Below are 17,049 nucleotides of genomic sequence, written 5' to 3'. Positions count from 1 at the left end.
CTCAAAGTGCATGAATGAACAGAAAAACTGAAATTTATTAATGTCAGAGAGTTATTGTACAGCAAACAGTGTTAAGTCGGACCAGCTGAGGAGCAATCCCTCTCTGTAACAGGACTGTCACATCACACCTCTTATCAGACTCACGCGTGCTTTTGCATCATTGAAATGAATTGAATTAGAGTGGATTATAAATTGGCAGCTGTCCTCTCAGTGACAATAATAAGTTAAAAAATAACTATGCTCTGTGCTCAGGATAACTTTTGAACAAACGCACATCTTGAAATAGTGTTTAAAATACAGATGTTGTGTTAGGTCACACAAAAGACGAGGAGCTTTCTCCAGCTTGGCAACATCTTACATTAAACTGGTTGTAGGACTTTGTACTGCAACTGTCACAGGTGTGACCAACAAGAAGGATGAACAATAGGTAAGAAGGAATGTCCTGGAAATGCAAAACACACTGTTGCATCATATTGATGCATTTCCTTCCACAGAGCTGCTCAGTGGCCACCATGGAGAGAGCAGTGGTCGTACTGGGAGGCCCCAGGTTAGAAATGATGATGAGCACATCTGTCAATAGGATCAGATGACTGGTTGATTGGTTCAGGTCGATGGGAGCACAGAGGAAGACCATTGGGGACGGAGCAGAGGGGAGGCTCTTATGGCACAGCTGGAACTCAAACTGTCAGATGGCTTCCCTCTCATCAGCCAACAGCTTCCATCATCAACAGAAAAGGCAGCCACGTGAAGAAGAAACCATTTCAACTTCAACCACTTGAGTTACAGTGCAGAACACACTTGTGCATACACACATCGAAAAACACACTCACACACAAACAAGTACACATGGGCTTGGTCAGAGTCCAAAGGCTGATGTCAGTGACAACCAGAGTGGAGAATAAAGCGGGACATTTGGCACCTACTCTGCAGCTCTCTGCCTGCTAACACAGCACTAGCATGCATTCATGTTAAAGCATAACACAGACTTTTTTGGCTAATTGTTGTATTTGTCACCTTAGACAGCAAAATCATCCTTGTGTCCTCACATTTACTGTAGATAATAGCAACCAGCAATGTAATCACAACATGTTCGTAGTTTTTTAATTTTATTTATTTTCTTTCAAAGTCAATTAGATCTTTTTAGCTACATATTACTAGTTAAAGTACTAATGGGAACTAGTAGTCCCATGTAACTATACTCCTAAGTGAGACGTTAACTTGTCAAGCACACACAAATTAATTTAGTTCTTAAAAGATTAGCTGGCTGGTGATATTCAGTACAGTATGTACTAAAGTGTTACCACTGAGCCACACAGCCAACTGTCCACCATGGACACAGGGAAGATATGCCGTTCTTATTGCGCAAAGAGTTAATTAAAAAGTGTGTTGTTTTAACCTGACAAAGGGATAAGAAGGTGTTTGGACAGCTGTGCAAATGGCTTTAGGACTGTTTGGCAATGACAGGGAGCACCGCAACTCAATCTTGTTTATTAACGTTATGCTAGGCGTTTATTTAGGGATGAATTGTGCTATGCAACGAATACTTTAGAGCATAGACTGTACTATAAAGTTACCTAATTTAATGCGCATGTCACATGTCTGCAAGTGAGTGTGCATCTCTGTGTCTGTCCAAGGCTAATCTCACGTTCTGCAGAAAACTGCATTACAGATTGGGTGCCCACTTATGGCTGTATGCTCAAGTGACTCACACTTTCTGAAAAACACCTTTTATTTCCTGTTTTATACTGCCATCTACTGCCTGCTCACTCCTCACTCACTACTCTTACACGGCACCCGACTGGTAGCGAGTGCATCTCCGACCCCCCCATCCGCTGCTCTGATAACAGTTTGTGGTGTGTTTGGCAAACAGCTAAAATGTAACGGAACTACCAGTACACACACTGCTGTACCTCATCGCAACTCAGCTGCTGCTTCATAGGCAGACAGCGTGGTGAGTTTAATTTGAGTTTGAATGTAATGTGTTTTACGGAACCTTACAGGCCATTGGTGTCTGGACGGGGGTTAGCCAATTATTGGTTGTATTCATTCAAACACACAACAGTGGTCAGTGCAGACACACCTGGTGGAGATCTGCACTCTACTGAGGACACATCTCTAGTTCAGTCTGTAAAGAACAAATGGCAGAAACTCACAAGCCCTGACATCTCTAACTATACTGCCTGTTTGCAGACACCAGAGACAACTGGGGCACTTTAGATTGACGGATAAATCTAAAAACATTTTCAAAACTGAACATTTACAACTAACGTCAATATGTCGCTTGTACATACGCACCTCACATTATCACAGAAGATGTGCGGCATTGTATTATAGTAATTACAACTGAATCATTATCAAAAATATGAGAAGACGGAACGGACTCAGAAAGAGAAAAGAGACACTTTCAGTTGTGATCATAGCTGTTAAAAAAAATGACGACTGGATGTTAGAAATCTGCATGTAGTGAAACACAAAAAAGCTAATTAAATACGTACAGGCATGAGCTGGAACTGGGATTAAACATTTTTTTAGAGTGCTCTTGCACACCGTGAGTCGTTTCACCCCAGATAAAGACAGTAGGGATATTATTAAGATTTCTGCAGGTTGTCACTTTGGTTCTTCAGCATTTAGATTCGACCGACTCGATCACACACTGTGCTTACGTCAACATGTAGAGCGATGACATTCAAATTCAAAACGGTAAAAAAAAAGAAAAAAAAGAACTTCTCATTGTTTTTTTTCTTCTCTTAAAGAACTGTACAAGATTATTACAAAAATCAATAATTAGTTATACATATTTATATGACAACATTGTTTACGTTATATTACTATAAAGAAATACAACTTTTTGTGTCGACCTTGCTTTAAGACTGAATGCAGTATTCCTTTTTCAGAGTTTTTGCTGCGATGATGACGGTCAATGTAGATCACTATATTTCTATGCGGCATACTTATAATATCTCTGCATCTGGAGCTCTATCGCTATCATTGAAATATTGTTGAAATTGTGAGACTGAATGTTGCTACCTAAAACATAATCTCATACATATAAATTGAGTATAACTCTGCGGTAGCATTATCTGGTCACAAGGTGAAGCTAAAGTATTCACCTGCATGAGCGATGCCATTGTATATGTTAATTCAGCTCTCTATGATGAGATCTCAACAAAAAACATAAAATTAAATTAAAAAAACAACACTGAACTTTGAATTCAGTGGTTGTCAAGCCTCACTGATAATCCACCATCTCCCGTCACATTACCAGTGAAGCAGAAACGTAAACAGTTTGGGAAAGACAGGCGGCAGGTCCAGTCCTCCGCCTGTTTCCTCCTCATGCTTTCAGATCTATGCAGTCCAAGTAGCTGGTGAGCTTTGCTGTGCCAGCGGCTGGGAAAAAGGAATACTGCATTTCTTTGCTTCTTGTTTCTTCAACTTGTGTTCCTCAGCTCTAATGTGCATCCTGCAGGGGAATGAGAGATGGAGGGAGGGTCCTCTAGGCAGGGCCGTCCTTTGGAGAGGAGGGGGTCTGGGATGTGGAGCTGGAGGAAGAGGAGGTAGAGCTCTTCAGGGAGCCCAGAGTCTTGCTGAACCACGAGTTCTTGGCCGCCTGGATCTCATTCAACAGTACTCCCCGCTGGTGCTCAAGCTCCTGCAAATACACAAGAGGACCAGAGAGGAGTTGGCAGGAGGCGGACTGAGGAGCTCATTTAAATCACTGCCTTTTGTCATGTGGCTCTGTATTCTAGCGCTTTATCCAGGCCGTCCAGCTACAGAACATATCTCCAATCACACATGAGCACTTTACGACAACATCTTTGTGTATCCTTCTAAGTGTCACATACACGGTTGCATGCACTTTTTTTAAGAATGAGTTCAGGTGCTTTTGTATTTACTGTATGACATCTTTATTATGTGGTGTTTTTAAGGTTATGAAGTTGATATTTCAGATTTTTAGTGAACTGACTTTACAACGATTGGATGGATTGCCAGGAAATTTGGCACAGATATCAATGTACTTTGATGATCCAATAACTTGTCATCTAGCGCCGTTATCAGGTCAACATCTGAATTTGTCCAAGAATTTGGTTTATGAGCAAATTACAGCAAAACTGATGACGCCTCAGTGGTACTTTGTGCAAATTAGAGAATGTTAAGCACTTTGAGCTAAATGCCCACGTTAACATGCTTACAGTGACAATGTTAACATGTTTATCAGATGCATTAAACATCAGCATGTTAACATTGTCACTGTGAGCATGTTGACGTGAGCATTTAGCTCAAAGCGCTGCTGTACCTAAATAAAGATGTACAGAGTCGCTAGCATGGCTTTAGACTTGTTTGTGTTTGGTGTCTTTGTTTTGTTATTATAAGCACACTACAGGTTTATTCTTTGTGATATCTACTTAGATGTTGATGTTAGTTTTATTCATTATATCTATTTCCTAAAGCTCTCTGCAGCAGTTATTATTATTGTTTTTGATATCACTGTCCCTTCCAATGCCGCTTACCTGCATGCGACACTTGGCCTCCACCAGCTGCAGTTTGGTCTGTGCCAGCTCCAGCTCCAGGTGCCTAAGCTGCTCCTTCAGTCCGTCCTTCTCCTCGTCCAACGGCTCGGTGGACGTCCTGTCTCTGCCAGGGGACGAAGCCTGAAGGGACCCTAGGGTTGTGAAGAGGTCCCTACAGTGGTCACATCCCATCACTTTACTCTGCACGGGAACACAAACAAGCAGGCACATTAGCAGAGGTTGGTGGGTGGAAATACTGTATAGACATGTGAGTTTAGGTAAAAACACATTCTTTCCCATGTACACTCAAATGTTAGAGCAGACACTTCTCTATGCTAGAAATAAATGCTGTGCTGAAGCTGGAGAATATATCTGGTGTGGCAAAACCCTTGATTGTTATGGATTAGGTGAAAATTACATTTTTGGTTCCACTTTATTTATGTATTGCATCTTTATTCATCTTTGTGATAGCATTATGCCCTGATGAAGAGCTTGTGATCAAAACAGTGGAAAGATATTTTGTGCATGCGGACTAAGAGTATGTGATCCATCTTTTCCTTCGATTTAGCCTGGACCTCACAGGCAAACACATTAAAAACATTGTTTAATAGATTACTGTTGCCATGCACTAATTGTGCAACAGGAAGTTTAATCCACAGTTCATCCATTTCATCACAATACATACACTGCTCCACCCTGCAATCTACAACCCAACAATCTTTGTTGAGTACAAAACAGTACTACACAGTTCAACTACATAAACACTTACTACAGTATTACTCTCCTGAATACTTTTAATTATTCCCTTCCTGTGTTATGTCCCACTACAACTTCCTGTTTCAAGTGGTAAGACATTACATCAAGAAGAATATCCGGATGTCTTTCTTCAGGCCTGAGGTGATACACTGTCACACCCACAAGGGCTAAACGAGCGGTGTTGGATCATTTCTTTCTAGGTGTGATAATGTAGCAACCTGGGCTTGTTTTGAGTGAACTAAAAAGACAGAACAGTCTTGGTAATTCATTTGTTCTTTTGATGCAACATTGTGGTTTTAGTTAAGAGTTTGCAAATCTCCTAGTTTGCATCTGCTACAGTAGCTGTGGATTAACAGTGGGATCTCACCCTGACAATGTCCAGCTCTTCTTTTGTTGCCGCCTGCTGTTTTTCCAGCCGGGTGCTCAGCTGGGAGCAGATCTGTAACAAGTTGAAGAATTTGGGTTATATAAGAGACGACACATGTGAACTACAAGATAAAGGATACATTTTGAGCTCTTCATTACCCTGTTTCTCTGTGTAAATAGTTATTGAAACAATGAAGGGTATTGAACTAGTTGGGTATGAACAATAAGAGGGACACTGATGTTTATTTTTAGAAGAGTAAAAAGTAGTTACTGTTTGTACCAATAATATGACCTTTATTTACAAAACACTTACAGAAAGTGTGAAATAAAAAATCTTTGCAGTTAACTGTTTTAAGTCCAATGCACTGACTGTAAAAGAGCAAATGAGTGAGATGTTTATTTATTTTTCATTTAAAATACAGCAGATGGTTTTAAGCAATTCAAACTTTCCAACCTGTTTGTATTCAGCTATGATCGATGTGGTTTTCTTGATCTCCAGCTCTGCTTTTTCTAGCTCCCTCCTAAACACTTCCTTCAGCTGGGAGAAAAGCAAAACAAGAGGACAAAAACATACAATTGTAGAGGAGGGTGAGCTGACATAACACTATGACACAATGTTTGTACATATGCAAATGTCAGAGTGATAAATTAGCTGTGGCAAGAATTTATAACAACCACACTGTGCAAACATATAAGTAATTATCTAACTGTGGTTAAATAGCACACTGTAAGAGTCTCTCTTTAAGTATAATAACTCAAAATACATGGGGGTGTAACCCCGAGTCAACAACAGCGCGCAAGGTGTGCATCCTGCTCTCATGCCCATCTACTAAATTGGAGTTTAAAATAATCATAGCTAAACATGGTGACGCCATTAAGCTAACTTCACAAGGGACGCATACTTTGTTGCCACATAAACAGTTGTTCAAATATCTGGGTTTAAAAAAAAATAAAGTACAATAATATAAACATAGCTTCCACTGCAAACATCACTGAGGAAGTTGACCAGTTAGGGTTGCAGTAAGTTAAGGAGCTTAACGAGTTGACGGTGAACAGAGTGCAGATGTTACCTGAGCGGTCTCCTCCTCCTGTCGTCTCTTCTCCTCCTCCGTCTCCACCAGACGTTGCTTGGTGCTCAGCAGCTCTTTGTTCAAAACATCGGCCTTGTCTTCTGCCTGAGCACACACACACAAACACACACTCCCCCCAATTGATATCAAATCTGCAACCTTAGCACATTCAAAACTTCATAATGTGTACTATTAACTCATTAATACAGCTCTAGAGATTCACACAGACAACTTCCCACTACAGCCGCATTCCTCCAGTGGTGTGACGAGTTAAGTGAAAAGCTTGTGACCACCTCAACGATAGCGTTTGATATCAGGAAAGGAGAGGAAATGTTTTTCTGCGAACATTTGCTGTTTATGTTGCTGTCAGAGAAAAGGCTCTTTTAATTAGCTCGTCTGAAATTACCATAAAAAAATCGCTAGTTGCAGTGCACTTCAAATATGCATTTGGAGCATATTAACCTACTCATTCAGCTCTATGCATAAAACAACCAATGTTGGCAGTTAGGAACAAATACTACATGTACACATCCGGACTTAACAAATAAATTAATTCAGCTTTGGCACAAAGTAAGCAGACTATATTGTGGGTTTTAAAACGTGCCGTGTTACCTGGTCCAGGTCGTTCCGAAGGGCTATCTTGCTGGTGACCAGTTCATGGGCCAAGTCGTCATTCTCCTGTTCCAGTCGCATACTGGCCTCCTGAAGACGACGGTTCTCCCTCTGGACAAACACATACACGCAGTTGGACAATGTATGAGTGCCTGTAGTGTTAATGCAAAGCAGTAAACGGATCACATATTCAATGCACTCTAGAGCAAAAGCCTCTTTTTAATGAACGTCTCTGAGAAGTGACTTTTTAATTACATCTTACAGAATGTGATTTTTTTTTTGCATGAATGCTGTAAATTAAACTGAAACTTCTCTTATCTAAAAAAAAGAGAAGCTTTCATTGATCAGGAAAGGCAGCGGTCCATGTTCTATTAGTTTCAATTTATTATTGCAGCCTTGTAAACCTAATAAGACAAACGCACACACACACAACACCATCTTAAAGTCTGCATCGTAGACCATTAGTGGAGTCTCATGACTAATGCTCTGCCTCTAAACAGTCTCACATGACGGCCATGCCTCAATGGGACAAAACAGTTGACACGATTACGAGCCATCACCTGATCCTGATATCCTGTCCCCCTAACAATGACCTCTTCCACACACACACACACACACACACACACACACACACACACACACACGTAATATCAATAAACATATATAAACGATGACGGTATAACAAAGCAGATCAAAAAATACAAATTCACGTTCCCCTGAACAGCTATACACATTAGACACACTCAATCACATGTTTTGGAGACAGTTTGTATGCCGCTCTTCAGATTAAATGAATCACTTCCTGTGAGCAGAGAGGTGATGGGTTTAATTTGGGCAAACAGAGGAAAGACCTATAACGTCTTCATTAGTGTGGGAGGTTTTTTTTGCTGCTGCAGCTGTCTATACATCATGTTTTAATGTGATGAGACATCTGAGTCTTTACACTAAAATATTCCACACTCTAGCAAGATGTTAAAAGGTAAACAGTCTACGTCAACATGGCTAATAAATAGCAATCAGCTAAATAAATTACCAATAAATATAAAATCTCACATACCAAAGTTTAATGTCCAGGAGCAATCAATCAAGATTAGCTGTAAGCTTAAGATCCTGTACAAAATCTCTCATATTAAAATCTATTTTTGAACAGAGGCAGCTTACCGTGCTGCTGTCCACAGTCACACAGTCAACAGCAACGTGTTCATATCGAGCCTCCAGCAGCACAGACTAAACTTTAACACATGATCCTGACAGGAGTTTCCCTTCCTCGCCTCCCTCTCCCTCTCCTTGCATTCCTCTTTCCAATGCTTTTATTTAATATAATCATTTTCTTTTTTTTATTTGAACGCAGCCAAGAAAAAGTACAACTCGCCGAAAAAGTCACACATGGATTTTAAACATTTAAAGCAAACGAGACACGCACAAATCCAAACACACACCTCGAACAATACAACACAATAAGTACATACCTGAACCAGGAGTATGAACCATACAAAAAATGTTGAGCATAAAGTAACTCAAATCCAAAGAGGAATTCCTTCAATAACAATGTGTATGATTTCATTAGCTAATTTAGAAGCAGCAACATTCCTGCTTTGTCTTCTAGCTCTGTAAGAAAGTCTTTCCAGCGGCGGCAGAAGATATGGCTCTGATCCGACATCTTATCAACAATAAAAATGCTTCCCTCCTTTCCTCCAGACCCAACAGCCTTTACAGCGCTGGGTCTGGTATTTTAAGAATGAATAAACTAAGAAAGCGTTTTAAAGTCTATTCAATTAAGGTCAGACCAGTAAACATCTGAACTATGGCTTAAAAGTAGGTGGAAATAATGAAACAGGGAGCCAAGTTTTAAATGTTTACACTAATCCATTACATTATGAAGGTGAGGGTATAAAAGGGGAGGTGTTTCTAACAAGAAATTGCAAAGAAAACGGGAACAAACTGTCTTAAGTATCTTTAGGTGATGTAGTTATCATTCAACAACATCATTATATTCTCTTCATATCCTGATAAAGACTTTATTTTAAGTGAAATTTCTTTTGAAGTATATTTCATCTATCGGCGTCAGCAGTTTAATATGCTGAGAATCATAAAGTAATAGTGTTCCTCCCGGCTAAAGTAGAAGAATATTTGTCATTTTCTTGCTTGGAAACAAAAGCTTTAGTTATTAACTTATTGGAAATACAGGTTGTTCCTGTCCAAGAAGCAACAGAATGTAAGAAATGGGCCTTTACTTTAAAACTTAACTGTAAACTTGTTGCTTACTTCAAAACTTATTGTTACAGGGATAGTACAACATTTCTAACTAATAATCTGTCCACTACTTAAAACAGATGTATGCTTTACAAATTACATGAGCTATAAAGAGAGATTAACTCAAAATTACTACTTTTCACAGTTCAGGGTGGTTTTAATGCTTGACAAATTGGAAGAAAAATCATTATTCTCTTCCCTAAGCTGGTTTTGTACAAACAAAAATGAATGATTTAAAGAGGACCAAGAGGAAAGGACAGAAATCCTGATATAATAGAGCAAATTAAATATCTGCCTCACCTCTCCTGTTTTTACCCTCTGAAGATAAAGTCACTTTCAGCAGCCAAAAACACCCTGGAAGCTTCGCCCAAAAATAAACGCTATAGATGTTTGATAATGAAAAAAGTCTGATGTGCGAGTCTTTTTTTCCAGCAAGAACAGTGTCACAAATATCAACGACATTGTTTTCACAAGAGATGTCTAATATTAGAATCATGGCTAATTTTAGCAAATACTTACTACATGACAAACTTTGAAATATATCACAGAGCCAAGCGCTTTCTTACCATCTCTAGAGCTGAACGCTACCTGAGAAGTAATTTAATGAACAGGTAACGAGGATGCTCGCACAAGAATAATCTGGATGTGCTTTTGTAATGTGGTACAAAAAAGGGGATGGGTGTATTTAACTTCTCCACCTGGTAGGCAGATAAAAGAATGTATTACAAGTAACTAATGTAAAAAAAGTAAGATATCTTATATCTTAACGTGTGTGTGTGTGTGTGTGTGTGTGTGTGTGTGTGTGTGTGTGTGTGTGTGTACACGTCCTACCTGGAATCGGTCGATGGGGTCTTCTTGTTGCAGCTGGCTCTCTCTCAGTGTCTGATATTCTTTCTCAAACTTCTTCAGCTTTTTCGTTGGAACCTAAAAAAACAACAGAAAAGATGTCATTAATTCAAGTCTCATGCACTCAAAGCTGCCTGAAAAAAATCTCGGCACCGTCCATTATACTAAAATCAACATTTGGCTTTTAATCTTGATCAGTGAAGCTATAACGTATCATGCTCAGTTGCTGCCCCTGAGATGTCTCATTTCTGGCTTAAAGTGTTATTCAAACTAGCAGCTGTCTAACACTTCTCTCACCTATAATGTGAAATAAATGTAATTTAATTTAATTCACTAAGTAAGGCAAGGCAAGGTCAGGCAAGTTTATTTGTATAGTACATTTCAACAACAAGGTAATTGAAAGTGCTTCACATAAAACCATTAAAAGCATCAAAACATAAGGCAAAAGTAGGTGTCATGCTCACGGATACTTTGACATGATTCTAAAGTTCCAGTATCACTCATATATTTATACTACAGTACATATTCAATAGGGCTTGTCACAAATATGTACTAATGCAGGTTGACTTTACTAAATGTGGGAAAAAAAGCTTAGGTTTTGATTAATGACCAACACTAAAACAAACGAGACAGATATCCTTGAAACACAAACTCAAAACTAACACAACTAACTCTGAATATTGCTGCTGAAACATTGTGGTTTTGTGGTTCGTGCTGCTCAGTTTCTATTTTGTATCTGCTCTATATATGTTTATGACCAGTACATTTTTTTGTATGTTCTCTACATTTCACACTACATAAGATTCGGAAAATCAAGAGACCCAACAGCACATTTACAGTACTTTTGACTGCAAATCAGCCAGTCGCCTTTATTCTACAAATTCTTCTCAGACAACAGAAGCTTTCAGGTCACACAGCAAGCTACACGACCGGCAGCCGTTCATTTTCCTACAACAGAAACTGGGATGACATACAGACACATTTCATTTGCTAATGAAAGACAACGAGATGAGCAAATTGCACCACTGTGATGCTACCAATGCAGTTTCTTTCAGTACACACTATGCCGCCCTTCCTGTGTGCAAGGGCGGCATATCCTGGGAGTGTAAACTGTCTATGCTATAAATCCTTCAAATATTTAAAGGCATAATTAGTAATCCAAAAATCCATATACAACAAATGTTATTTAAGTGTAGGACAAAAAGCCTACTATATTTTTAAATATGTCCAGTTCAGAAAAACAAATGATTGTTTCATTGTTCTTTACGTCTCTTTCTTCAGTGCTATATACATATTTGGTTAATGTTGTGGTCAAAAATACTGATTGGACCTTTTAACATTTCTCCAACAACACTGGGAGAATAGCTGCTAATTTCTGTTTATTGTCAATGAATGCTGTCTCATTAAGTACTCCATAGCAAGATCCACAGCATGATAACGCATTTAAAAAAAATGCACTCATCAGTTTTGAGTTTGTGTAAACGGCAACTACCAAGTAATACAAACAGAAAATCAAAATCTGCATCTTGGAAGGAAAATTCACGTGAACATACCACATGCTGCATCTGTCAAAACAGGAAATTCAGTTAGTAAGCAAACAATTTTCTGTTTGTTGTAACTGTCTCTGAAAGTAACTTTTAAACAAGCAGAGTTTGGTTTTAACCAAACAGCAGTGACTTATGAGGCAACATAGATGACTGACTGAACTGCATCTGTGTGTGTGTGTGTGTGTGTGCTTCAGGTGGGTGGTAATGTTATCTCCCCTGTGTGGAAACAGCATTGCCATAGCACCCACCAGTAGGGCTGAGGATTCCAAGTCAGTCTCAGTCACATGACCCCCCCCTCCCCTGAGACTGCTGTGTGTGTGTGTGTGTGTGTGTGTGTGTGTGTGTGTGTGTGTGTGTGTGTGTGTGTGTGTGTGTCGACTCAAGTACCTAATTTGGTACTATGGGTGCCATTGTATGCTATTTACTCTTTGTGTGTCTTGCATGTGTCATGTTATGTATATATAACTGTGGTAAGAAAACTCATAATTACAAACTTGTTTAAATATTTTTTGTCACTTGGTGCAAACACGTCTGTTGTTAATACTAAACAAACTAGAAACATAAAATTATTAACTTCTTGTATGGCAGAAAGATGTTCTAAGAGTTTAGAGTCAATGTTTGGAACAACGAATACAAGAGCTTTCATAAACTTGGCACAGGTTTTTTGGAGCCATCAGGGGAGTTTAGTGTTTTTGAATGTCATGGATGATTATTTTAAGCTTTAATTGAGCATTTAGTGATATTGTCTTCTGCAACTTTGCCACTGTGAAAAATTTATTTTTCTCCAAAAAAATGTGAATGTATAACTTTGCATTAAACTCATATCCTCCAACACAGTCTGCTCCAGTCTGGTGTTAACAGATCTGACACAATAACAATAAATTACACTTATTCACACTATTATTATGCGTATATATATATATATATATATATATATATATATATATATATATATATATATATATATATATATATATATATACACACACACACATACATACATACACACACATTTTTTATACTGTCACAGTTCTTTACAAACAGCGAGTTTGGTCTTTTTCTAGTCCATCACTGGGATATGGTCATAATTTACTAGTTTTGTATAATAAAAGTTCGACAACAACAGAATGACATGTCAGCCAGCTGAGTAGAATTAAAAAGGGATTTAAAATGTACAATGTTTTGACTATACACACACTTTCCGCACACACTGCATTTTGTTGTCTCAGTATCTGTACTCTGTGCAATGACAATAAAGTTGAATCTAATCTAAAAAAATAAAAATAAAACGCCCCGATAACCAAGTTAATGAGATAAGAATTGTACAACAGATTTCCTCCATTTATAAAAAATAGATGAGGGAAACTGAACAAGCTGCTTATTCATACCAACAAAGGCAGTCATTACTCAGTGACCAGGAACCAATGTGGGGAATGAACGCCCCACTGTAATCTATCTGACACTCAGCAGATACCAGATCTCAGACTCATTCTGTTATCTGTGTACAAAGAAAGAGCAGCTTGGTCTCTGCACACTGGTTAATAAAATATATTTTATTGTAACAAAACAATTGATTGTGGTGTTCCCCTTCAGGCACCAACACATCCACTTACACACACATTGTGCTTTGAGATGTTTTGGAAGCCACCAACCTATTAATGAATTCAACTTTACTCATTATCATGTTTCATCTTCAGCTATAGATTTAGAAGTGACCCATCAGGCTGCTAGAAATTTTAGTTTTTCCACTTCTTGGTGGTTCGTAAGAATTGATATTCAGTAGATAAGAAAATTTGTAAGATACAATACAACCAAAGCAGGCCTTAAACGATTATTTGATTAAGTAGATCTCTTTTGTTCGCTTCTCTGACACATTTACTTGTGATACATGACAAAACAATATTCAAGGACCAGCTTCTCTCTCAGCCCACTTGTGTGTGTTGAACCATGTGTGCATGAAACAGCCCACATTAATACCCAAAATGAATGCACAAGAGACGGAGAGAGAGAGAGAGGGAGAGACATGTGATTTTAAACACCTCCAGATTTGCCGTTTTGATTTTGTCACTAGAACACACCCACACGTTCCTCAAACCCACCTCTCGCTTGTGCTTTCACCTCCTCTCACACACTTATTCATGGCCTTTAAGCATTCTTCTAAAAAATCTACCCCACCAATTAAACCCACTGGTTGTGTTATATTTTCCAAGCTTCCTGTATGTGATGTGATGGTTTGACACTGCAGCTTACAAACCCCACACTGCCAGTAAGTATGAGTATACGTATAAGTATTTTTTTCTCTCTCTTGTTCAATTTTCCACTTAAACACGTGGAATCAAGTTTTAAGAAAACCACTTGGTTGCTTATAGGTGAAAATGACTGACCATGCGAGTGTGTCGTGAATTGACAAAACAAACCACACTTGATGCAATTTTGTATTTTACATGTAAAACCGTGGTGTTTAAGTGTTGTTCCCTTTGAGTTACACATTAAAACAGGAATCATCGATAGACAAGCTGAAGTATAGCTACTGATTATGCAACTCTCCCACACCCCTAAAACACACAAACACTAAAGCATGCCTGTGTCATGAAATGCAATACAGAACAAGGCTGTGCTTACCTGATAGAGGTACAGCTTTAATCACACAGGATCCCCAACCCCCTGAGCTTTCCATAAAACCTGCCTCAGTCCCCTTTAGGAAAACATCTCAAACTTCATGCTCTACTGAGTTACAACTAGTGAGCATGTGCAGGGCTCAGCATCATGCTCAAGGCCACTTCAGACAGAAAGCTAAAATGGTTGCTGATAAACACATGCATGCTTGCAGTTACAGGGTTTAAACCTGCTGATGCATCCTCATACGTGCTACGCTTTCAGTGTAAAGATTGAAGGCCAGTAGTCTGAGGACAGAGGGGCCACTCTGATTCAGGTAATGCGATTAAAGATGCCTGGTGCCGCAGGAAATGGTACCAGGCCCACTTATAGATTCCTGACCTGAATCCCTGCAGCAGAAAATGGAATTGGTCCCAAACCTCCAAGCTGAGATCACACACTGTAAAGTTATATTGGGTATTAAACTACTTGAACAAGGCTGTGTGTGTGTGTGTGTGTGTGTGTGTGTGTGTGTGTGTGTGTGTGTGTGTGTGTGGAAGAGGTCATTGTTAGGGGGACAGGATATCTGGGTCAGGTGTGTGTATGAGCTATTGGTGATCTGCTATTACATAAAGTGGCAGTCCAAGAGTTTGAATATTAAAATAAGGACAAAACCAACTGGACATCTCATGAATAACTAGGCCATGGAATTCAATTACCCGTGTGAAGGAAATAGACACACACACACACACACACACACACACACACACACACACACACACACACACACACACACACACACACACACACACACACACACACACAATAAAAGTCTCGATTGATTCCAAATTTGTATCAGTAATTGAAACAAAGCGACAGCCGCAAACGAGTAACTGACAAAGCTCCGTAACCTCAAACATCACTTTCAGTAGGAACACAACACACACCCACACAAACATACATGACTCTACATCATTGACCTCATGGAAAGAAACATGTAGTTAGTTTCTGTGAAATCTAACGTTTGCCACCTGTTTATGAACAATTGCAAATAAATGCCAAAATAAAAGAGAGAAAAATAAAAAATTGAGAAAATAAGACTACAAAAACAACTGACAACCAACAACTGAAAAGAATGATGCAGGTGCATTCCTCTTTCTATTTCTCTTATCTAAAACTACAAAAGATAACGGTCAGAGGGAAAAGTTGGGAATGTCTCCCATCAGAGTTAAATAGGAATACACCCAATACACAGAGAGGGATGTACGAAGGAACAAAGGAAAGAAAGAGAGAGAGAAAGAATGACAATGACGATAAAAGAAAGACAAATGTAATGACCAAAGAACAGACCTACCACCGGTCTGGGAGCTCTTAGAGGTCTGGAGTGGGCGACCAAGCGAGTCAGTGTGTCCTCCTCACCCGGTCGGTCGACTACATGAGCGTCGTATGCCACCATTATGGACACCTCCTGCATCATCTTGACGTCCTCTTGCTCCCAACAATGACAAGGAGGTAGAGGAGGACGAAGAAGACGAGAAAGGAGGAAAAGTGGCAGAGAAGGAAGGAGAGGAGTGCAGCTGACAGGTTTGGGTTTCTCTCTGAGAGTGAAGGAGGCGACTGGCTGCTTTCACGAGTCCCTCAGGAGCCGAGCCCCGCCCACTGAGAGCAGGAGGGCGGGGGGGAGCGAGAGCGTAGTACAACACACCTGTTTGTTTTCTCCCTCTCCCTCTCTGTAACGCTAGACGTGTGCGACAAAGGATGATGAGTTTGCTTTTTCTTCCTTTCCAGTGAGTGAGTCTCCCCCCCCCTCTCTCTCTTAACGTCTCTCATTATAACATCTCTCTGCCTCCCTCCCTCTCTTAAGGTTGCACTCAGGTTTTTTGGGTTTTTCTTCTGTTTCCTGCTGCTGATAAAAATAAAGATAAAGGCTTGCTTACACATCTACACTAAGTGTGTGTGTGTGTGTGTGTGTGTGTGTGTGTGTGTGTTTTGGTTAAAGAGAGATAGGAAGGAAGTTGTCAGATCAACCACAGTGACAAATCGTTCATAGTTCCACATCGTTCCAACAGTAAAACCCAGGAAGTGAAAGCAACTTCAAGGCTGTCCTTGACTGTGCCTGAATACTGTAGTATCCTCCCATAACACCCCACGGCTAAAAACTACCTGACGACCTCTCTGTGGATGGCAACAGATTCCCCTGTTGGAGGAGATGCATCAACAACAATGGGTCTCTGTATTTCTCTCACCATGTGTCTTTTTATGCCCCTGTGTTTTTCCCTCTATCTCAATCCAATCTTGCTGCACCATAGAGGTCCATTTGTTGATAAATGCGCCTGTGGCAGAGTAAACAGATACAATAACTGATTTAAAAAGGTTCACGCAATTTGTGAGGGCACACTGTTGTGTGGAATATTCTACGCCACTACAGATTTGCACATAGGTCAGGTGCATTAAATAAGGAAAGTAGTAATAGTACAAAGTAACCAGCGATCTAGA

General features: G+C 39.6%; 1 protein-coding gene across 5 annotated transcripts in view; it reads right to left on the bottom strand.

Moving 5' to 3' along the window:
* Positions 1-10: 10 nt before the first annotated feature.
* rabgap1l (RAB GTPase activating protein 1-like) overlaps positions 11-17,049 on the bottom strand; it is an 87,716-nt gene continuing 70,677 nt past the window's right edge. For 4 of the 5 annotated variants that reach the window (XM_068734897.1, XM_068734898.1, XM_068734899.1 and 1 more), the window contains 7 exons: positions 10,397-10,489; positions 7,313-7,423; positions 6,701-6,805; positions 6,085-6,168; positions 5,632-5,703; positions 4,509-4,709; positions 11-3,649 (listed from right to left, as the gene is read on the bottom strand). In XM_068734897.1, coding sequence (XP_068590998.1) covers positions 3,494-3,649; positions 4,509-4,709; positions 5,632-5,703; positions 6,085-6,168; positions 6,701-6,805; positions 7,313-7,423; positions 10,397-10,489 — 822 coding nt within the window. In that variant the 3' untranslated portion in view covers positions 11-3,493. Of the gene's footprint in view, positions 3,650-4,508; positions 4,710-5,631; positions 5,704-6,084; positions 6,169-6,700; positions 6,806-7,312; positions 7,424-10,396; positions 10,490-15,907; positions 16,702-17,049 lie in introns of those variants that run through there. The other variant, XM_068734901.1, reaches the window with a different exon arrangement.

This window comes from Cebidichthys violaceus, unplaced genomic scaffold (assembly GCF_023349555.1).
Source record: "Cebidichthys violaceus isolate CVI_PGR_0920_01 unplaced genomic scaffold, fCebVio1.0.p SCAF_68, whole genome shotgun sequence".
In the NCBI taxonomy this organism is placed as follows: Eukaryota; Metazoa; Chordata; class Actinopteri; order Perciformes; family Stichaeidae; genus Cebidichthys; species Cebidichthys violaceus.
This window is presented reverse-complemented; position numbering and strand designations above follow the sequence as displayed.